This window comes from Tachysurus fulvidraco, chromosome 6 (genome assembly GCF_022655615.1).
Source record: "Tachysurus fulvidraco isolate hzauxx_2018 chromosome 6, HZAU_PFXX_2.0, whole genome shotgun sequence".
In the NCBI taxonomy this organism is placed as follows: Eukaryota; Metazoa; Chordata; class Actinopteri; order Siluriformes; family Bagridae; genus Tachysurus; species Tachysurus fulvidraco.
The window spans coordinates 15,455,014-15,479,381 of record NC_062523.1 but is presented as its reverse complement, the minus strand read 5'-3'; the positions used below and the strand labels follow the sequence as shown (position 1 = coordinate 15,479,381).

Genomic DNA, 24,368 nt, shown 5'->3' with positions numbered 1-24,368 from the left:
TGCGATGAAAACCATCATGCAAATACGGCTCAAGGCACTTCAGGCATTTTCTCCTAGAGTCCATTTTTATTCCTTCTGTTTTATGTGAAAATGATCAGAAGCGCTTATCTATTATTGAAATGATTGTATGTATCATGCTGCTGCCACATGATTAGCTAAGCAGGAGTACAGATGTACCTGTTAATGTGGACAGTGAATGTATATCCAGTGTAACTAACTAGGTACAGTAGCTAGAGTCCAAGCTTACAGGCGCTTTACTAGGATTCCTGTTCTAAGGTAGTCAAGTATGTTTTTTTGTGTTTTGTTAGCTGGTCATGCTGCACAGTTCTTATTCCTTCCCTTCCCTTAAAGATACTCCCTGTATTCCACAGAACTGACACTTTCTCACAGTGTATTGTAAATTAAGCAAAATGTTATGTACTTGGATGTTTGTGTTACATTTTTTGAACCAAGATGTGACCCTTACTTATAAGATGCTTTTTAAATTTCCTGTTCATCTGTATTTATTCTCACCGGGTGGACTGTAGTACTGACTGAGTAATGTAATCTAAGATATCCCTCTCTCTTTGTCTGGCTCTCATTCTCTAGTATCATCTTTCCCCTTGTGCCATACCCCCTTGCTGAGATGTACGTAGTGCACCATGTGGGTTACTATTAATAGTCATTGAGTACCTTTTAATGAATGAAAAGTAACAGCCAAGTCAGAAATTATTAGCACTTGTCCATACGCTATAAGGTTCAGCTGGAATAGCTAATTTTATTCTAACAAAAAGTCTTTCTGTTTACATCTCCTATTTTAATTAAAAAAATAGTATTTTCTTTCAAAACATATGTGGCAACCATTTCTTATGTCCATAAAGAAGGTTTAAAATAATTACTTTGAAATTGCCTTGATTTTAAAAAACATATTGTTTACTGGTTTGGCCTGTCTGAAGGGCGATGACAGACATTCGTGACTACGAGCTAAAAGAGCACAATTAGCCATAGTCTTGGGGGTTTGGAGGAATGGTATGTTCTCTTTCCCTGTCAGTCAGAGAGACATTAACAAATTGTAAGTAGCCTCTCTGAGTGCAGATGGCCTTTTCATCTCAGATGAATGCTTCCCTTTGATAGAGAATGAGCAGCAGTTTAAAAAGATGAAATTGGCTAGTTTTACATCCTTTTTGGAGGAAGTATATGAAGCCTTCACGTGCCCTGATGTGTCTTATGATAGGGGAAAACTTGCTGGTGAGTGGAAATTGGTACATGACCAAACTATGGAGAAAGGAGTATAAAATAAGACATGTAAAGCACATGGATTATGATGACATCTACCACCACATGTAGGATGGTTAACGATGGTTAATTAGGTAAAGTGAAGGAAAAAAGGTCTGAATTGATATCCACTAGTCCATATGCACTAACCTAAGACTGTAAAGGAACATTGGTCTCACTCTCTCTTTCTCTCTCTCTCTCTCTCACACACACACACACACACACACACACACACACACACACACACACACACACACACAAACACATATATGTAATACATGTGTGTGTGTGTGTGTGTGTGTGTGTGTGTGTGTGTGTGTGTGTGTGTGTGTGTGTGTGTGTGTGTAAAGGAACTGTAAAGGAACATGGGCCACACACACATACATATTATATATGGGTCTCTCTCTCTCATACACACACACACACACACACACACACACACACACACACACACACATACATTACATATATATATATATATTTGTGTGTGTGAGAGAGTGACCCATGTATAATATGTATGTGTGACCCATGTTCCTTTACAGTCTTAGGTTTGTGCATATGGACTTTAATGGGTGTGTGTGTGTGTGTGTGTGTGTGTGTGTGTGTGTGTGCGCGTATGTGTGTTAAATCGTAGAGCCTACATTTGGCATCAGACCAGAGCTAAATACTGAGTATGGCTTAGGCATCAGGTTGGGTTCATTCTGAATGACGCTACGCTGACTGAACGAGAGAATGATGTTTACTGTGGGAGAGAGCTGGCCTGTGATGCGCCATTGAATAGTGCTGTTGTTTTCACCCAGGTCCTTTTCCCACCTGTTCTTCATTTTTTATGTGTATTCTCTCTGGACCTGAGCTCATAGCAACATGGCCAATGTTTATGACTGGAGCAGAGCCAATGGGTTTAGTCTGTCTCTGAGCTTTTGTCATGGAGGATGGGATGCAATACAATATGAATGAATTCATTTCTACTTTTGAAAATGGAAACATTAAATAACCGTGATGCATGTTTAATAATTTCAAATGAGACCTTAGGATGGATTGTAAAGTAGCAGTGTGATGAGAAGAAATATGTTAATGCTTCATGAGTTTTTACAGATGTTGGAAACACTGACGGCAATCATTTTAACTTCTAATGACAATTAAATGTGTCTGGTTTTGCAATTATTAGAGAGTTCTGGAGGTTTTTATCACATAGGAAATTTTTTTGCACTAATAATTTTACAACACTCATTGTAATTATTGCATCTAATGTCACCTGTGTTTCTTGTAAACGCTTCATATGAATTCTTGTATGTTTCTGTATATTTGTAAGTAACCTGAGTGTGCCATATAATGCGCCTTTATGACTGGCTACATCTTTCTTTTGAATATTTAAAAGAAGCTCACATTTCACATTACAATTTAATGAAGTCTTCATGAAAGCTGATTAGCATGATTTAGGCTTGACACATTTGCACCTTGGATACACACACATACAGGAACACAGTCATTTCAGAAACGTGCTAGAGAAGCATCTGACAGAAATAAGGTATGTATTTCCTTTGGTTTTAATCACTTCTTGCTAAACTGTTCGAATACACAATGTGCTTATGCTTGATGAAACTATGGTGAGTTGGAGAACAGTGCGTTATTTCTTGCTTTGCTCCTATATATAAAATTCTGTTAGTGTATTGGTGATGTTTGTGTAAACAAATTAATCACGTCAATACTGGTATTATTATGTAGTTTCAAATGGACTGTCTATAATTTAAGAAGTATAACATATATTTTTGAGAATTATTCTTGAGATATTAATTTTCCCAGACTTGTCCTTTTTATTGCTTTCTATAGCAACAGTTTGAATTTTTGTAAAACAGAGTGTTATGTTAAGGTGGATTTGGTGTTGGGGTTTATCGCCTTGAACAGTGTAGCCTCTTTGTTTGTGAAAGTTAATATTGGTGTATCGGATGATCCTGTCACTGGGCTCACACAGCTGCTGCAAGCAACGTGACTCTCTTGCGAAAACAAGTGTGTCGGAGACACTCAGTGATGGAGGCCACAGTGTTAAGATGATTTATTTATTGCCATATTTCCAAAATATTTTATTTAAGCTCAGTTGATTTTTTTTTTATTATATTATATTGTTTTCATTTCTTGGAACTGAGTATGCTTTGTGCTAAGCAGGTTTAACTTTATTTTGAGCTTTCCATCTGTACTGTACTTAATGGATTTTACTTCGAGGACAGGGTGTGTTTTCTGGATAGCCTGTGGATAACTGTTGAATGTTTGTTTCCAGCTAAAAATGGAGCCATTAGAGACATCCGTCATAGGTTAGGCTGCACTTACCATGTCCCTCTCAGCAAATAAATGAGAACTATGAAATATCCATCTCCCAGAGTTCAACACCCACCATCACTCACTCTGTCCTCCAGTGTGATTCATAATTCTGCCCGAGTCGCTGAGCGTGCACCATTTACCTTCTTCACTTCAACCTGCGTCCTAAGTAAATGCAGCTGCAGCATAGGGTCACATACCAGCGCGCATATACAGTACATCATAGACATCCAAGAACATAGTTTCGATATGTGCTGCATCCTCAGCAGTAGAAAAATGCATCTCTAGTTTATCTGCCATTACATTGCATTGTATAGTATCAGTCTTCTTGCATTGTATAGTATCATTGCATTGTATAGTATCAGTCACGTTGGTTTGAGATGTTCGGCTTGTCACTCGCTCTTACAGGTTTGATGCGTATTATACTGACTCAAGTCATGCGGAGCTAATTCCTGCGTCCACCTCTTCTACCCAAGGCCCTGTCTCACTTAACACTTTGTACGCTCCGCTACACATTACCTTAGTGACAGGACAGATCTGAGTCCCTAGACAACTGGACTACCTTTTGTGATGTAGCTTTCAATTTCCATTTACTAACTTTATTCCCGGAGAAAGTTTTGTCTGACTTAGGATGTGTGTACCTGTAGGTTATAAGTAGATACACTTTAAGGGAAAGTTAATCTTCCTTAAACCAATTAGTAAGGATTGCTTAGCTCTTAATGCCACAGAAAATTCTCAGTGTCGTGCCTGTATCTCTCCTTTGGGTTTCTGTCCTTCTCTCTTGGGTCAAAGATGAGCTTTGTTTAGCTTTTATAGTCTGCCATGATCACCTGAATCGTGAGTACTGTATTTCACATCGGAAGACATGAACGAATGCAAGATTTCATTCTCCTTGTAAGTATATGCTGCTTTGCAAACAACGTCCGTCTAATATAACAGTGAAAGTTTCACCTTGTTATTTTCTGATCTGGATATTACAAGGTCTGTATAAGAGAATGTATATTCTGTGTATACTAATTTGACTGCCACTCCGACTGGAGCTGTGATGAGATTCCGGGTGTTTGTTGTGTTCAGGAGATCACTATATGGGCTGTATCCATACAAGTCCAGCATGATCAGGCTGGAGGGGCTGGAGAACCCCTCTGACAACTGGAATATTGTGGAGACCATTGGGGAAGGAACCTACGGTAAAGTCTTTAAAATCACCAACAAGAAAGATGGACGTCAAGCAGCGGCAAAGGTTTTGGATCCTGTTAATGTAAGTCATTCATAGACTGTATTAGGTGATGTAAGAATCACAGTGTTTAGGTTTGCTGCCACAATGCCTGTGAACAGAGATCTCTCTTTTTTTAGTGTCTTATGACTTCATGCATGAGCCAGGATATATTCTAATTATTTTTTATTAACATTGATTTACTTTTTAATTACCTTTTACTGCTGTGAGATGAGTTCTGACTTTCAAGAACTTTTACAGTCAGAGCAATAAAAATAAAACAAAAGATTGCTTTGCTTTTAAACTGTATGGTTTATCTCACAATTAGCATCAGCGGTAAATCAGATGATTTTTTTTATATTTTCTTTTGCTTACAGCTCACTAGCTTTATTCTGTCATCATCTACATGGCAGTCTCTCTCTCTCTCTCTCTCTCTCTCTCTCTCTCCCTCTCTCTGTCTCACTCACTCACTAACTCATACTCGCACTCTCTCTCTCCCCCCCTCTCTCTCTCCCCTCTCTCTCTCTCTCTTCTCTTTCTCTCTCCCCCTCTCTCTGTCTCACTCACTCACTAACTCATACTTGCACTCTCTCTCTCCCTGCCTCACTCACTCTCTCTCTCTCTCACTCATACTCGTGCACACACTCTCTCTCTCGCTTCTCGCTGTCTCACTCACTCACTCACTCACTCACTCACTCACACACACACACACACTCACTCACACGATCTCCATCTCTGTCTCACTCACTCACTCACTCACTCACTCACTCACTCACACACACACACACTCACTCACTCACTCACTCACACGATCTCCATCTCTGTCTCACTCACTCACATGTGCACTCTCTCTCTCTCTCTCTCTCCCTCTCTCTCACTCACACACACACACACACACACACACACACACACACACACACACACACACACACACACACACACACACACACACACTCTCTCTCACTCATGGTGTGTGTCAGCACTGCAGTAACTCTGCCTAAAACTCTGTAACCTGGGGATGAAACCACAGTAGCTACACACTTCTTTTTAAACTGAGGCTGATTTTGCTCTTATTCCATACAGTACATTAGACATCCATTCCCAATAATTGTTAGTCAGCTTTGTGATTTGTATTAACCCACCTGGACTTAAAACTAACTTGTCCCCACATATATAAATAAATGAAGAAGGAAATCTCTTACAACTCGCTCTTGCACTCAATTACAACCTTGTATCTTGTACACTTCTTGGATTGTCTGCTGCTTGATAAATCACTCTGCTTGTATTTCCTCATTTGTTAATTGCTTTGAATGTGTCAGTTAATTAGTGAATAAATAAATGTGAAACTAAAGAAAGCTTACAGAATAACTGGATTGAGGTTGACAGATTTATGTTGAAAACACAACTGTTCCAGACATAATTGTCATCTCTCTTCAGGATGTTGATGAGGAGATTGAGGCAGAATACAACATCCTGCACTCTCTTTCAAACCATCCTAATGTGGTGAAGTTTCTTGGCATGTTCTACAAAGCTGACGAGTTCACTGGAGGACAGCTGTGGTTGGTTTTAGAGGTTGGTCACCTTCTTGTTGAGCTCAAATGTGTTCAAGTAACCATTGAAACCATGAACACCTCAGTATCAATCATTTGGAAAGGTGCTTCTATTTTGGGTTTGTTTTTTTTAGGGTTTGTCCATATGTCTTATGGAAAGCTTTGATAGAGCCCTGGAGTAGAGGGTTAAGAGATACGAGTAGAACATAAACCATCAACGGAAACCCTGAAAATCTTTTACATGTACATAAAGCAAGCAATCAGACTAAAATATTAAAATATTTTGTTCTGACAACTTTGCTCCATGCTTTGAGTTTCTAAGAGGTTTAATAAAATATCACTTCTAAATTGTGTTGGTTAGAAGACTTGACACTTTTTGCTGATTGCCCAGGAGAAATAACAGTAATAGTTGAACGTACTGTGTGTGTGTGTGTGTGTGTGTGTGTGTGTGTGTGTGTGTGTGTGCGTGCGTGCGTGCGTGCGTGCGTGCGTGCGTGCGTGCGTGCGTGCGTGCGTGCGTGCGTGCGTGCGTGCGTGCGTGCGTGCGTGCGTGCGTGCGTGCGTGTGTGTGTGTGTGTGTGATAAATAATAAAGCAGAAATGAACAGGGAGTCACTGAGCGTTTTATTCTCTCTCAGCTGTGTAATGGGGGTTCAGTAACAGAACTGATAAAGGGTTTGCTGATGAGGGGAAAACGTCTGGAAGAGCCTGTCATCTCTTACATCCTCTGTGGTGCTCTGCTGGTAAGGAACACACACACTCACTCATACGTTCACTGCTGAGTTAATCCGCTAACAGCACGGGGCAGGGGTAGGTGAGGTGGCTGGCTCAGCAGTCTGCCATGAGAGCAGAAGGGGTGCAGACACAGCTGTAGAAACAGTAAAGGAATCACATGGACTGAGACAGGAGCAATGTGAAGCTATCGACCTTTGTGTAAGTGGCTCACAATGTCCTCAGGGGTCATGAACACTTTTTCATAAGCTTGTTGCAGAATAACTAATTTTCGGCTTAAATTTATAGTCCTGGATTAATTTGGATTTATTATTATTATGTGATTAAAACCATTGTTATTTGACATTTTTATGAACATTACTGATTTTGGAAAAAACATGATTTGAGGCCTAATGATCAGGCCACCGTTGAGGCACTTCATATATTTACATTTGTATTGCTGAACTGGGTCTATAGACATTCATTTCTGAAAGATAAACATATAATACAAAATATATAGCAACTCTCGGAGGGTGAATGCTAAACCCACTTAATTTAGCTGTTCATAAATAAATCAGCTCCTCTCCAAATACATTTGTCATTAGTACAATTTGGATAAAACTTGATTATGTGATGCAGATAAATAAATAAATAAACAAAATGCCCTGTGTTGCATTCACTGATCCTAAGCCCTTCTTTAATTCCTCCCAATTCTTCTTTTCCACATCAGGGCCTGCAGCATCTGCACAATAACCGAATAATCCATCGAGACGTCAAGGGCAACAACATCCTGCTCACCACAGATGGAGGTGTCAAGCTGGTGGATTTTGGTAATGGCTGTTTGTGTTTCACTCTGTACTGACAGCCTGCGGCTTCGTGTTGCTCTTCACTTGGACATGCTGATAGAATGTCTTTAAGAGGCTACATACTCTGGGTCTACAGAGTCCTCCACTGTAACATTCACAGGCCTATATTTAGCAGCAGGACCATTAGGTGTAGCACACAGGAAACACTCTACTGTTTAAATTAGTGAGAGGATTGTTTTTGTTTGGTCATTTTTGTCATACATTTTTGTTTTGAACATGCACAGTGAGAATCCAGACACAAGCTTTTATTTCTGTGCGTGTGTCTGTCTCTGTGTGCGAGTGTGACTGTCTCTATCTGTGTGCCTGTGTGTGCCTGTGTGTGTGTGTGTGTGTGTGTGTGTGTGTGTGTGTGTGTGTGTGTGTGTGTGTGTGTGTGTGTGTGTGTGTGTGTGTGTGTGTGTGTTTATATCTGTGTGCCTGTGTGTGTGTCTATATCTGTGTGCCTGTGCGTGTGTGTATTTGTGTGTGTGTGTGTGTGGAGGGGGGGATGACTTGCTTGCCTGAGGCATGTTTGGGTCTGTGTGTGAGGTGGGAAATAGGACCCTGCAGGGTGATAAAGCTGCTGCTTTTTATTACAAACAATGATGATGATAGCCATGATGGTGACAATGACTGCTAGTTCACTGGGCCATGGCATTGTGCCATATCAAATTATGGACCTCTGCTTAAAAGATGTCTGTCTGTTAACAGATCTGTTTATCTGACTGAATCCTTAATAGGAGTGTAAATCTCAGGCTTTCACATGATATCATATGACTGCAAATCTTAGAGTTCATATTTTTGAAGATAGAACTGAATCAGAATTTGTGGTAGGACTACTGTTAACTGGCGAACAACCTTGATGTGGAGTGCGACAATTTTAAAAGTCAGTTATGAGAAAAAATTCTTTGTAAGCATATGCAATTATTTACATATCAGATTTTAAATATGAAGATTTTTTTACACATCACTTGCCTTTTTACAATAATAAATTATAATCCATAATAATTTATTTCAACGTTGACTTAAACAGGGCTGGGGATAAGTAGAGGTGAAGAGCTCCTTGAAGATTATTACATATTTTTCCCTGTGGAATATGAATGTCATCACCATAATATGCATGTCTTTCGCAGGTGTGTCGGCTCAGCTGTCGAGTGCACGCTTGCACAGGAACACGTCAGTGGGAACACCATTCTGGATGGCTCCTGAGGTATCTCCTCCCATTCAGTCTTTCACTCTCCATTTCTGTCCTGTTCACTTATATACAGTACACACTGTAATACAGTACATTTTTTTTGGGTGGCTGAATATAGTTTTAAAGCTGTGTGTTAATGAAGTATTGTTAAAAGTAGGATAGTTTGCATTTTGATTGAAAAGTGTGTGTGTGTGTGTGTGTGTGTGTGTGTGTGTGTGTGTGTGTGTGTGTGTGTGTGTGTGTGTGTGTGTGTGTGTGTGTGTGTGTGTGTGTGGGCTCAGTGGGGGTTGTGTGAAGGTTAATAGCTGAGAGCCTTTCTTGTGCTATTCGGTAGTGAAGCGAGATGATTGGGCTAGAGGGGGTCTGGCCTCCAGGCCAATTAGAATTCAGTCTGCTGAAGCGTCTCTTCTGTTTCACGATTGGTCACGATGAGCCTTTTATAGCCCAGAGGAAGAAAAACTGCAGTTTAATATCCAACAATAACAAAGTGGAAAGATTTTATATAATATGTCAAGAACAAAACAATAGTAATTTGGTAATGTTTATATTATACCAGTTTATACCACTTTATTATAGCTCTCATAAATAAACATTATGCAAATATAAAGTATACAATATTACTATACTGTGTATGCAATGCTACTGGGACTGAAATGTTTTCTTCTACAGGTAATTGCATGTGAGCAGCAGTTGGATTATTCGTATGATGCCCGCTGTGATGTGTGGTCTCTGGGCATCACTGCTATTGAGCTGGCTGATGGAGATCCACCACTGGCCGAGTTGCATCCTGTAAAAGCTCTGTTTAAAATACCAAGGTGAGGCAGCAGAGGGCACCATGCATACATCCAACCAGAGAGAAGAGTCTTAGAAAAAAGAAGATTGGTTGGGAAAATAGAGGGAGCGATGGAGTGAATGATGTGTGGATAGAGAACCGGTTCTTATTAAACACCCTGGTGAAGGTGGTAGAGGATCCTGTCCAAGCGCTGCTGCTAAACTTAACCCTAACCCCAGCCTTTTTAACTAAAGGAATGCATTTTGGGGGGAAAAATTACGATGGATTAAAAGGAGATTTGATAATTGTTTTTGTGTTTGGGATGGATTTTAATTTTCAGTGTGTGATTCAGTCCCACTGAAGTGGGAAGTGGGGCTTTTTTTTACCCAATCAGAAAATCTGTCCCTACACATTGTCCTGATTAATGATTATTTGAATACTTTGATGGTGAAAGCGTTTGACCTGTCATCCCTACAATCACACCATTATCTCACACAATGCAGCATGCATGCACCCTCTGATTGCAATTTGCATGTGTGATTAGCCTCTTCTTTTCTCATTGAGATGAGGCTGTCACTCCCTGCACCCTGCACAATGTTATCTGGCCCTCAACAAGCCCACACGAGATGAGGGCCCTCAGCTGCTGGTTTGAAGCTAACCTTACACACACCTTTAGTCCGGATAACATCCAAACATGTGAACTGTCTAGTGAACGCCATGATGGTCCATAAAATCATCTATCAGCAGATCTCCTGGTAAACTGGTTACTTGGAATAACACTCATTTCAATATAATGGATAATAAAGTGCAATGATTATGAATGAAATTTTTAAAACTAAAATCTGAAATATGACTTATCCCATGCTGAGTTCTTTTCCTAGATGCTAATTCCATCTCTGTCTATCCTGCTCCCTTTCTCTTTCTTAATTTTTCTTTCCTGATATGAGAACAGATTCTCGGCTTGGGCACATAAATCAGTGGAATAAGGACCTTTAGCAAGGCCACGTCTGAATAAATAGGTGTCTGTGTGTGTCTGTGTGTGCACTGAAGTGTGAAATGATTCTGTTAACATGTCATCTGTCGTGGTCACACACACTCCTTTACTGGGCTGACCTCGGACACTGATATTACAAGTGGGTGTGTGGGGACTTTATTCTGTCAGTAGGAGGTGTTTCCCCTTATAATGGAGGACATCTGTGATTATGGTACACTGACTTCCACCAAGGTTACAGACTGAATGAATATAATCTATGTAGATTTCTAATGCATTAGTTATTGACACTATTCATTGACATGACACAGTTACATGACACTATTTATTTCCCCTGTCCTGCTGTAAATCACATTCAGAAACATTTAGTAATATGACTGGACCTTTTTTAGATTTGGATAGCATTCTGTTAAAGCATTTTTCTATTCATTCTCAGACACTGGGCTGCTGAGCTGTTGACTGTCTTAATCATCACTCACAAAGTTCACACAGTTATTTAATAATACATAGATATCAGGAGACTCCAGAATTTCTGCACTTTTAAGATATTGAGCTGTAAAGTTTTGATGGAGAACATCACAGTATGTGCTTTAACATTTTTCTACATGCTTTTAAGCAATGTTTTGGTATAAAAATGCTCACCTATATTATGTGGAATGTACATAACATTTATAAGAAGAACTCATTTTGGATGAACAATTCAACCTTATAATTACAATACAATATTGCAATAATACAGTATAATAATGTAAAGCCTTAAATGACAGAAATAGATAACATGCTAAACAAGAGCAACTTCCACGTGAGACTTTTATAATGTAATGTTTCTATATACAGGTGCATCTCAATAAAAAGTTCATTTATTTCAGTAATTCAACTCAAATAGTGAAACTCGTGTATTATATAAATTTGGTACACACATACTGAAGTAGTTTAAGTCTCTTGTACTTTTAATTGTGATGATTTTGGCTCACAGTTAATAAAACCCCACAATTCACTATTTTAAAAAAATTGAATATGGTGACATGCCAATCATCTAATCAACTCAAAACACCGGCAAAAGTTCCTGAGCCATCAAAATGGTCTCTCAAGTTGATTCACTAGGCTACACAATCATGGGGAAGACTGCTGATCTTACAGTTGTCAAGAAGACAATCATTGACACGCTTCTCAAGGAGGGTAAGCCCACTGTTCGCAGAGTGCTGTATCCAAGCATGTTAACAGAGTGTAGACTGGAAGGAAAATGTGTGGAAGACTTAAGAGGCTAGTCAAGCAAAATTCATTCAAGAATTTGGGTGAACTTCACAATGAATGTACTGAGGCTGGTGTCAAGGCATCAAAAGCCACCACACACAGATGTGTTAAGGAATTTGGCTACAGTTGTCGTATTCCTCTTGTTAAGCAATTCCTGAAGCACAGACAATATCAGAGGCGTCTTAGCTGAGCTAAGGAGAAGAAGAAGAACTGGACTGTTTCTCAGTGGTCCAGAGTCCTTTTTTCAGATGAAACCAAGTTTTGTATTATTGTATTTGAGGCTGGAGAACGGTGGAGAAGCTCATAGCCCAATTTGATTGAATTCCAGTGTTAAGTTTCCACAGTCTGTGATGATTTGGGGTTCAATGTCATCTGCTGGTGTTGGTCCACTGTTTTTTTTTTAAAACCAATGCCACTGCAATGCCCGTTTACCAGGAAATTTTAGAGCACTTCATGCTTCCTTCTGCTGACCAGCTTTTTAAAGATGCTGATTTCATTTTCCAGCAGGATTTGGCACCTGCCCACACTGCCAAAAGCAGCAAAAGTTGGTTAAATGACCATGGTGTTGGTGTGCTTGACTGGCCAGCAAAGAGAATCTATGGTGTATTGTCAAGTGGAAAATGAAAACCAAGAGACTAAAAAATGCAGATAAGCTGAAGGCCACTGTCAAAGAAACCTGGGCTTCCATACCACCTCAGCAATACCACAGACTGATCACCTCCATGCCATGCCAAATTGAGGCAGTAATTAAAGCAAAAGGAGCCCCAACCAAGTATTGAGTACATATACAGTGAATGAACATACTTTCCAGAAGGCTACCAATTCACTAAAAATGTCTTATGAAGTTATAGAAGAAGAATTACTGAAATAACTGAACTTTTTTTCCCTCAACATTCTAATTTATTTTGTGTGTGTGTGTGTGTGTGTATGTATGTATATATATATATATATATATAGATATCTATAAATCATATAGCGTGGTACCTATTTCGCACTATGTATTTGTTTATTTATTTTGTTATTTTGTATGTTCTCTTACATAGACTGCCAGTGTGTCAGAGAGCTTAAAAACATCTGCCTGTTTTCATCTCCTTGGTGTCAATGGCAGACATAAATGCTATAAGAGCCATGATTATCTCAAATGAGAGTAACATAAAGCATTTAAAAACCAATAAAAGAATAATTGATTGCAACTAGCAGTGGCCATGATGTTATGTAAACATGATTTACAGCAGCAGTATTCATGCTCTATGTGATCACCTAGCCATAAAGATGAGACATTCTCCTAGAGTCCTCCTTCATGTCAGGTCTTAGTGGTTCCCCCGGTTCACCAAACCCACATCATCTCATCAGTTAATCTGCTCCTTCATGAGGGTAACAGCGGGTGTGTTAGCACAGGTAAAACTCTAAAATGCCAGGGACATGTAATATGTGATATATTTAATGATGGAGACTTCAAAGCTCTTTTGTACGTCGCTCTGGATAAGGGCGTCTGACAAATGCCTTAAATGTAAATGCAGGGAAACTTAAAGCAATGAATTTAGATACACTGCATTACGTAAGATAAACTTACAGTTTAGAAGTTGTAGAATCCTCTGAAGAGTTAGTAATATTCCATAATAATATAATATTCCATAATAATATTCCGTATTACTGCTATAAATGGAGTCAAACATCCAAGTAATAAAAATATGATCTCTCTTAGTAATTTTTAACATTAATATAAGGGCCACAACAGTTACGCCTTGTGTGAAATTTATAGTCTTTTATGAATATATGAATTGCCACAAAACAATAAAGATTAATATATTGTTAGCAGGCTGTTTTGTCATTAGACCAACTGAAGCAAGCTCTTCACAGATGGTTACACTGTTTCTGCACAGACCTACGGTCTATTTTTAGTGGCATGCTCAAAGCTTTTCTCAGAAATAATCACTAAAGAGCCACCCGGGTTGCTTGGTAGTTCAGAAATATTGCACAGCCCTTTTTATGTAGCAGATTGCTATTGACAAAATGTCTACTGGCTCATGTGTCATGGACAGCTCAGGATGGTGCTGGACTTTCTGACTTTTGTTTGTGTGGCTCAGAGTGTCTCTTACCTACTGGAGTGTTTTTTGAAGTAATTTTATAATTATTGATGCCTTTATATATATAAAATATATATTTCTGGTGTTTGTATTACACAAACTATTTTGTCTGGTTTTCTGTGTATTACTATATATATTTCAATTTTTATGCTTGCATTAGCTTTGAGTTTGCCGACTGAGTGTGTGAAGTAGGTGAGTTTTGTTTGTGAGGTAGGTGGAAAGACATCTTTATGATGACTGAAGTGAATGTTCAGTGTGTGATGAGTACCGAGCAGCCTCTGTTTGTGCTTATTTAGGTCTGGTCATTTATAACACAGTCATAAGCATATGGAGTGAGGATACAAACCTGTAACACAGGGCTTTCGGTGGGAAATTTCTCCTTTCATTCATGTTTGCTTTATCTCTGTCAGTTTGTGTACTGTCTGACCTGGGTGTGTGGCATCTGTGTGTTTTTGTGTTTCTTTCAGTTTGTCATCCAGAGTGTAACTAACTGATGTTTTGAGCACCATTGCTGACGGCGCCTGCGTTTGGCACCACGCTCTATGACATGCATTTAGCAGCTCTGCACCTTGATTAGAACAAACTGCTCCTGTTTACATGCTGTCTCACAAACAGGCGGCAAGGGGAGAAGCCTTGACGGAATTTACACAGCACAATAAGGATGTTGAGCAGTGCCATCAGCCACGCTGGCTTCACTTTGTTATGTAGAAGCGGCTTGCCGTGGCAGTGCAACATCAAGGCGAGAGCATCGCTGCGGGCTCGCATTATAGTTTGCGTTGAAGGAGTCAGTTATTCTCCTTTGATCTGCTCTTCAGAGAGGACTGTCTGTCTGCATTTCTATCAAAGGATGGGGTGACTTAGAGCAGCCGAGGACGACAGATTTACTCTTAGAAAAAAAGGAAAACGGTGCTTAACAGGGTTTTCGTTTATATATGCCTGACTGCTTTGTTCTCACGGATAGTTTATGATGAAAGGGAGCGAGGACGTGTATTTAAGTAGTGCGTCTTCCTTTAAACCTGTACAGCACCCTGGATCTAGCCTTCAATCAGTGTTAAAGTAGGATGACGTATTGAAAAACACGAATATATGGGAAATGTGGTGGTAGAAAATAAGGGAATAATCTCTGTCTGTCAGTTAAGTTTGTGGAAATAGTAACCAGAAAATCCAATCTTTCCAGTCTTAGAGCTCTCATTAGCCTTAGGTACAGTGTAATGATGCGTTGTCAGTTCTATATTGCTCCAAAATTTTAGCCGGGTTTATCACTTTGACTTGGTCCGGAGTTTCCCCAGAGTCACTTGTTTCAAGTGTCATGCTGAAGACACTTTGGCATTGAGTGACACATTTTTACAGTTATCATTGCTAGAGCTTGTTCTGTCACTCTCTATGCTTCCACTAAGCATACCAGTTCATATACTGTCACTGTTCGTATGAAACACCAGAGTCCAGCAGAGCCAGTACAGTATGTGGCTTGCCTTTGTGTGTTTGTCTGCTGATGGATGGAGCCATGCTCAGGTTGCTGACAGGAGAATTATTTGCTCTCATAACTCGGCCACACTGTGGCAGATGCTGTGTGACAGACACAGCGAGCCTCAGCTCATTTGTCATCTTCCACTGGAGTGCTTCAGGCCTGGCCCACACCCAAAGTCAGCCTCTAGTACTTAAGCACTTACTGCTCCGCTCCCAAAATCATTCTCATTATCTTTCTGTGGCTCAGTGCCACAATCCTGATTTAAACCAATATCAACCAGATATGATTCATTAAATCCCTGAGAAGTGTTGGAGTTAAGCAACTTAGAGATGCACATGTTTGGCAGCCTGGGAAAACCTGTTCTTTTTTTTTTATTGTACTGTATGTATTTATTATAGGAACCAAAATCTGTTGTTCTTTTTCATGTATCTGACCCAGAATTAACATTTTAGTATTTTAAGGTCCTAAAAAGTAAGAATTTCCTTCCAAGCTGGGCTGCAGGTTTATTGTGGTGATTATAACTGCAATCTGATTAGATTAGGTTTTATGTCAATTTCACTATGCAATGCATGAAGACTGACATTGACTGTGTGGAGCAATCACATTTAGCTAGCAACATTTTAGACATCTTTCGGCAGACTGACTGCTTTTCCCACTGTTTTGTTGACCTCCTTACTTAACATAATCTTTACAGAAGAAAGAAAGCCTAGACCACAGTTTAAAAAAAGTGGATTATTTTCCAGTACAGCACACACTTACATTTCTTATACCAAAGAAGTTTGACTATGTTTACACATTTGAATTTATTAATGAGTAACATGTCACACTTTTAATCAATGAAATGCAATGAAATGTTACACCATGTCCACAAAATGTAGATCCTGACATTTCTTACATTATAGCAGCTATGAATAGAAGTTCCTGTACCAGCCTCCACACTCTCTCTCTCTCTCTCTCTCTCTCTCTCTCTCTCTCTCTCTCTCTCTCTCTCTCTCTCTCTCTCTCTCTCACATGCTATCTTCTTTCTCTGTCTCTCTGAAGAGAAAACCCTGCATCTTGCGTTCTTGAGAAACTGGAAACTGCAAACTGACACTTTAAATGTTCAATAAACCTGCTGTCAGAGCTGCTATTATAGAAAACTAATCAACACCCAATGACCAATCTCTCTCTCTCTGTGTGTGTGTGTGTGTGTGTGTGTGTGTGTGTGTGTGTGTGTGTGTGTGTGTGTGTGTGTGTGTGTGTGTGTGTGTGTGTGTGTGTGTATTGTGAAGCCTGTAAAGTCTGCTAAAGATATAGTAGAGTAGAATGTCATATTGTTCAGTACTGAAAAAAGAGGCCAGCCTAAAGCATGATGAAATGTAATTTCTTTTTTGGAATTCTTAATCAGTATGTCACCTAGAGGCTATATTTTGTCTAGACTGTAGCCTCATGGCACCTTCACAGAATAATTTCTTAATTTCTTATTCTTTTCCAGATTAATTTAGATTTCAAGAACTTTTTTGAGTTATACTTATGTAGAGAGAGTATTTGGTGACAGCACTGTTATATCTCTTTTTCTCTTAATCACACTGTGTGTGTGTGTGTGTGTGTGTGTGTGTGTGTGTGTGTGTGTGTGTGTGTGTGTGTGTGTGTGTGTGTGTGTGTGTGTGTGTGTTGTGTGCAGAAACCCACCTCCTAAACTCCGCCATGCAGATCAGTGGTGCAGAAGCTTCAGTCACTTCATTGCTCAGTGAGTACTCAGACCTTTCACATATTCCTATACTCTTAAACAAATTTCTCTATCTTGGTGACTATTTTTTATTTTTTTTTCTTCAATTAATAAGCAGTTGCATAATTACAAATGAACCCAAGTTATCAGAAAGGTAGCAGTGTAATGTTTATGAAGACATATTAATTATTGTGCACTTGTATAGATTCTAAATGCGTATTACATAAAGCATTTCAATATAGGAACGATTGCCTCACTTCTAATTTATTTTGGATGATATCATCGGGCAAATGACTAAATGCAAATTTAAAATGAATCCATTCCTAAATTTGCAGCAAGAGGGGTTATATATTACTTTCTCCATTATTAATATCCCTGCTTGCTGATAAAGCTGCTTTATAAATGTAAACCATTTTCATGGCAGAACGATTTTACAATTTTCACTATATATCATGGCAAGAAGAGTTATGAATATTACTGTATGAGTAAAACATTCAGGGATAAACTGCACCCACAGTGGTCTCACCAAATATATGAGTTTATTCTTACCAGAGTTTGCAAATAAAGAGAAATGGTGAGTAGAGTAAGAAGATTAATAAGTATTATGATCATATTATGGAAGTTGATTGTGTGTGTGTGTGTGTGTGTGTGTGTGTGTGTGTGTGTGTGTGTGTGTGTGTGTGTGTGTGTGTGTGTGTGTGTGTTTCAGTATGTGGATGTTTTGTGATCATGTGTATGGAGGGGGGGTGGGTTTGGGCAATACAGTATGTGTCTGGGTTCACAAAGACATTTAAAAACTGAAATCCTTGTGTGCACAGCAGGAACCAAATTGACTCATTAATTTGTATTTCTTGTGAATTTGTCGGTGAGGCAGGTCTGTCCTCCAGCCCCGATGAATTAAATGAAAGACTAATGTGTCATATTAATAATCTGCAGCAGACTTATGCTTTTCACGTCGTTCTGGGCAGTCTGGTAATTCACTTCTTTAACAGATTAATAATACTTGACGCTTGCTGATTCTCCTGCATAACTGTTATCTTTGTGTTCAAACACATTGATCCGGAGATTTTCTGAAAGGACACGACAAAACAACTGCTTAAACATTTGTGTGCATAATTATCTAGAGAAGGAAATAATCTGCAGTTGCCTAAGAAACTACACATCGTCTGTTTGTGCTGTTTTGTATTAAATGCAATTATTTTTCAAGAGAGGCTTTAGAAACAAAACAAAAAACCCACTTTAATATCTAAACCAATACTTTATGGAAAAATGGGGATCAGTCAAATTGTTTGTCTGCTTTCCTCTAACTAAAGCTCTGTACAATGTTATCAGGTGGTGCAGGCTGTTTATTGGACACCTCCCTCTTCTAATTGCAGGAGTGTGTTGTTCCTGGCTAATAAATGCATCAGCAGTGTTAGTAATTGTGCTGTGGAACAGCTTGCTCTTCCCTATCAGCACGGCCCTGCTGTTAGAGCCACCGCACTAATGGTGGAGATTTAACGTTCTAATGGCACGCACAGAAAGGGTGCAAGTGACAGGCATGCAGGCTGAATTTCAGTGTAGATTAAGATAGTGTGATTTAGATGCCTGTGATATGTCTTACTTCAGTCCTTTCAAAGTAATTGTGCTTTTGTAGGTCAGCGATGGGATCAAATATGTGTATATATTTGAATGGTACTCAGAAGATATTTCCATAGGTGTTTATATACATATTCGAGTCAATAGTTTATTTCCCTCTTGTATTTATTTCCAATAAATCTATGCTTCTCCAAGTGGGCTCCACATGAATTGAATAGGTTTAACATAAGTAATTTAATTTAATTTCCACACTTTTAATAAAATGATATACAGTTAAAAGCATCATTAATAACTTCTAATCCATATAAGATTTTTATGATTTGTGTGCCAAATGATTAGCCTATTACTGGTCACTATGTGACGACGTAGATGTTCAAACAGCATATGATCTATACTTCTGTGCTGTACTGTACACTGCTGTATTGTACATAGGGTGAGCCTTACATTGTCCAGGAGGTTATCTGGTGCTGTGCTTACAGGTGAATGAATTGTAAACTGATATTTGAAATGATAGTAAGTCAACAAGAGCAGGACTGGAGTTGGAGGATAAGACTGTTTTCTTTCCACTGTGTTTCTATGAGAGATATAGGAGTGTGTGTCTTATACTGATCTCTCAGCCACTTCCCAGCTCCAGTCTACATCTGACTCAGGCCACAGCAGGATGCACAGGTGTCTCAGTACATCCTTTTAACTGTTCATATTTAATTCAAGCTTCTGTGTCCACAGCAAGGACCACTTTATATAATTTTCTTTAATTAATCTCAACAGTGTTATTAGTTTTTTTTTCTGGTTTACTATTCTGTTATTTCTCCTTGTTTTTTAGGTGCTTGATAAAAGATTTCGAGGCACGTCCTTCAGTCACCCATCTACTGGAACACCCCTTTATTAAGCAGGCTCATGGCAGAGATGCTGCGCTCAGGAAACAACTCTCGGCTCTCATACAGGACCAACAGAACGCCGGCTCCAAGACCAGGACCAGGACCAAGTACGTGACCATACCTACTCACATGTTCTTTTGAATAATGAAAAATTTTGAAATGCCTTGTATTAAGACTATCAAGTTGATATCAAAATCCATAGTGTCACATTGCATAAATCTGATATTGTGGTCCACTCTTTTGATTTTCTGCATTGTCTTTTACCGTTGATACTACTGCAATATTTGTCTTCTTTATCTCTGACCTTAATATTGAGCGTTAAGCCTTCTACAGATGGTGCTGTATTTTTTAGAGCCAAAAGGGGGCAGAATGTAATATGATTCAGCAGCACTGCTTTATAACAAACCAGTCCAGTGCGTTTGAGTGACTAGAATGTAAAGATATGGTCTGTGAGGATGTTTATAATCTCAGGCACTAGTTTACTTTAATCAGACTCGCTGTTAGCACTAACTTTATTATACAGCAGACTATTTTAGAACATGCATCTCTGTTCCCTATTAGACATCCACATGAGATTTAATTAGTGGTGAGCTTAAGATCAACAACTATAGAGGGTACTACTTTGAAGAGTGTATTAGAAACAGTGTTTCTGGGCTGTATAATATATGATCAAGGATAGTTATGTCACCTGTATGTTTTAGGAAGCTGACATACTGCATGCTAGCTTCTTTTATTTACTAAATACATAGAAATACATGGACCATACAAGCTCTAGGCTATAGGACAATCTACAGGCTTGTTTTCTTATTATGCTTGTGCAAGGAGCATTTACTTCAGTGTGTAAGAGCCAAGCTAAGTAAGACTGACCCAAAGACATAGTAAACATAGCTATTACTTCCTTTGTTGTGAGAACGGTGGAAATATTTGCTTTTATCCTTCCACAGAGTGTCAAAGTGACAGATAGAATGACAGCCAGAGAAAGGTCCTAATAAGATTATAGGCTTGTCATGGAAAAGTCTTTGCTCTCCCAGTATAGATACTGAAGTCAGAGAACAAATTAAGGAGGTGACAAAAAAGTAGATAATGACATGCACACAGTGACACACACACTCACATAAGGGGCTGTAATTATAGGTCACAGATTTGATGTGCAATAGATGAAGGTATAGACTCAGGCAGCATTTTCTGCTGAAGAGAGGAACAGCAACTCACAATCTCCTTTTCCAGTGAATTTAACAGAGAATGCATGAGCTATACACAAGAAAGCACATATACTTAAGGCATTTTAGCAAAGTAAATATACTTTTATTTGTGTGTTATATTTGTGTTTAATGTGCTGAAGTAATTGTTTAAAGGAGTGGTTTGATATTTTTAGAGCCCTCTGGTGGCTGTGATTGCAATTAATACACTGACAGATGATTCCCCTAAATAACCTACACTCTTCTAAAACACTTTCTGAGATGCCTTCTATAGAAAAGAGGCAGGGCTAAGCAACGTTGATCCTGCTCGTGTGGAACTTACTGTATATCAGGGCTGGAAAAAAGTAAAGACACCTTGTATGAAAACAAACTGGCTATATTAATTGCACAGCAATACTGCAGATCCTATTTTTCTTTTCGTATCTAATGACGTTATATTGAAAAATATGTCTCAAATGTTTTCAATATAAAAAACTGCATCTTTAAATTGTTTAACTATGACAGTTAATGCATAATTTTCATCACTTAATCACTTGGACTATTTAAAATATCTTGAAAATATCAAAAATGTAGTAAAATGTATTTGGCATTTCATATTATAACATCACTTTGAAATAAGTAAAAGAAAAAAAAGGTAAAAAATAATTTAAATAATCTTAATTTAAAGTTTGCATTTATTTCTTCTTGTGGAAGATGATTTAGCTTTTTTCCATAAATGCATAAAAATAGCTTAAAATTAGTGAGGATTAATAATTTAATATTTGGTTTATTGCAATCATGTCATTAGTAATATTAGGTATATTTGACTATATTCAAGATATTTACACTTACACCGGTTAGCTCATGCAGTCCAACACACACATTTTCCATTCCTTTCTGAAGCATTTCTGTCCTTCTCTCTGCCTTTCCCCTGATCACAGTGCAGCATATCCTCACACTATGCTAGCTGTGGGCCTTAGGGCTTTGTTCTGTTTTTGCGAATGGACCAGCTGGTCCTCTGTTAATCTCCTGCTCCATACAGGGGTAAACTATAATAGACTAAAAACCCATGTGGACTTGACCACTCGGCTCAACATGACATTGATTTTGTGTATGCATCGATTGCATTTTGTAACTACAATTGAGTTATACTCCTATCTTTATAGGCATGAACGGATCAATACACGTAAAACACTGCTGATTGAGAGTTTTCCTGATGATGACCTGGTGAACCTGGAGGCTTTAGATGAGGTCTGATTTATCTTATAATTAATATGCTGAAAAACAATCCACTATATAGTCCACTTGAAGTTACACTGAGCACAAAGCTAATGTTACTCTAATACTATACAAGTTTAAGGCAAGTGGGGCATAAAGGAATGGGAGGGGTATGCTGCTGGTCAGATGGAAAATAGCAAAAAACTCCATTAGATCTGCTAGTCTTTACACAAATATGTGTATTAGCTCTGCATTTAGCCATCAGAGTATACTGGAACAGTCTCCAAAATAGTAATAATAAAAATGGCAGATGTTCTGAGCTCTTAGATATTAATGAACACTCTCTGGAAGCCCTGCTCCTTCCTGCAGTTTGTTAGCAATGTTTTGGCCCTCACTTTCTGTCAGGGTAAGTTGAGAGATGTTTTGAAAATCTGGATGCCTTTGGACTAAACCTGTAAATTTTGAACAAACCAAAAAAATCTAAACGTTCACTGTAACTATAATGGCATAATGATTTAATGCTCTGCTCATTTTTTCGAGAACATGCAAACAAAAATTGAGACACGGGTCTTATGAGGAAATGTTTGAAGATGTCTGCTGTAAAGCATAATATGTCATTTCTAATATAAATTTCTTGATTTTTGTTTTTCTCAGGAAACTATAATCACACATCTTCAGAGGCGCTATGACGAACTGCAGATATACACCTATGTTGGAGACATCCTTATCGCGCTGAACCCGTTCCAGGCTCTGAACATTTACTCGCCACAGGTTCTGGCACAGCGTTCTAAATACAGATGATGCATCACTCTTTCAGCTTGCTTAAATGTGTTTTTAATAACTAATGACATTTTGCAAGCTGATTGATATCATACGAATATACTATATCACATATAATTCACAGGAGAGAACATTAAATGGCTAGTTACTGAACCTCCATGATAAAGGTTTTGTATTTTTCTTGTTCTGTACAGTTCTCTAAGCTGCATCATGGAGCAAAGCGCTCAGACAATCCTCCTCATATATTTGCCACTGCTGATGCAGCTTATCAAGGGATGGTAACATTCTGCAAAGACCAGGTATCTACTTTTAGTGTTTAATACTTATCTATAATCAACTCCAGAATTATTAGCTCCTTTTATGAACAGTGAACAGAAATGAAAATCTAATATGTATAACTCGTGCAATGAGCAAATTTCAGCTTAAGCCAAAGAAGGTTGCAGAATATTCCAAGACTTATTTTAAATATAAAATAATTTTTCTACAGTAGTAGAACTATCAAAACATGCCTTTTAAATGTATTGAAATATTCCTATGGTTAATAGTTAAGTTGTGTCTGAAACATAAGGCTTACCTTGTTGTTCATGCTCTCTCATGAGTCAGTTAACTTATAAGGCAGTGCTTCAGTATCTATGAAGCTACCTGTAATACATCAATGGTCACTTATCTGAAAGTCAATGAGGTGAGATGGAATAAATAAGTTATTAGTTGTTATAGAAATAACTTTTACAAATAAATTTAACTATTTACAAATAACTAGTTTGTCCACAGACTGTTTCCTCTCTCTCATACACATTTTCCTCTTTTATAGGGTTTCTGACACATAGGATTATGGAATATGTAGGACAGCAAATGATACATGTATTCTAGATTCAAAAACTGCTCATTTGACGGTGCTTCAGAAAACAGCATTTTATGATTTTTCCATGACCCAATGTCTTCCTGACCTTGTACAACATCATTTATGTTTATGTTTATGTTTTGGAAACACCTTAAGCCTAAACGTTCCTTTGAATGAACAATCGCTCTAATCCTTAAGAATCTTGTAATGTTGAACACAGATATTAAAGACTTTTTAATGACCAACAATATCAGATCTGTAGTGTTTCCGATTTTGTGCATGTGACCGTTCTCTGTTCATTGTTGTGCTATGTGTAACTGGGGTCATTATCCTGATGAAAGAGCTACAAGCAAATATTTCCCTCCTGACAAACAGGTTTTGGATTTTAAGAATATTTTTCTCTTTTTATTTCTCCATTATTTAATGGGGGGGGGGGGGGGATAATTATTTCCCATTTTATTGTATTCACCCATTTTGGCTGTTCTCTTAAGGGATGGCAGTAATTCTGGATTTGACAAAGTACAGGATGTATCAG

At 38.4% G+C, this 24,368-nt stretch overlaps 1 protein-coding gene across 1 annotated transcript in view; it reads left to right on the top strand.

Annotated features, from left to right (window-relative positions):
- Positions 1 to 24,368, top strand: part of myo3b (myosin IIIB) — a 76,829-nt gene that overhangs the window by 2,191 nt on the left and 50,270 nt on the right. The window contains exons 2-12 of the mRNA XM_047814581.1: positions 4,642 to 4,825; positions 6,218 to 6,352; positions 6,968 to 7,072; positions 7,771 to 7,870; positions 9,019 to 9,095; positions 9,750 to 9,895; positions 17,316 to 17,381; positions 19,762 to 19,923; positions 22,161 to 22,245; positions 22,867 to 22,983; positions 23,187 to 23,291. Coding sequence (XP_047670537.1) covers positions 4,642 to 4,825; positions 6,218 to 6,352; positions 6,968 to 7,072; positions 7,771 to 7,870; positions 9,019 to 9,095; positions 9,750 to 9,895; positions 17,316 to 17,381; positions 19,762 to 19,923; positions 22,161 to 22,245; positions 22,867 to 22,983; positions 23,187 to 23,291 — 1,282 coding nt within the window. The remainder of the gene's footprint in view (positions 1 to 4,641; positions 4,826 to 6,217; positions 6,353 to 6,967; positions 7,073 to 7,770; positions 7,871 to 9,018; positions 9,096 to 9,749; positions 9,896 to 17,315; positions 17,382 to 19,761; positions 19,924 to 22,160; positions 22,246 to 22,866; positions 22,984 to 23,186; positions 23,292 to 24,368) is intronic.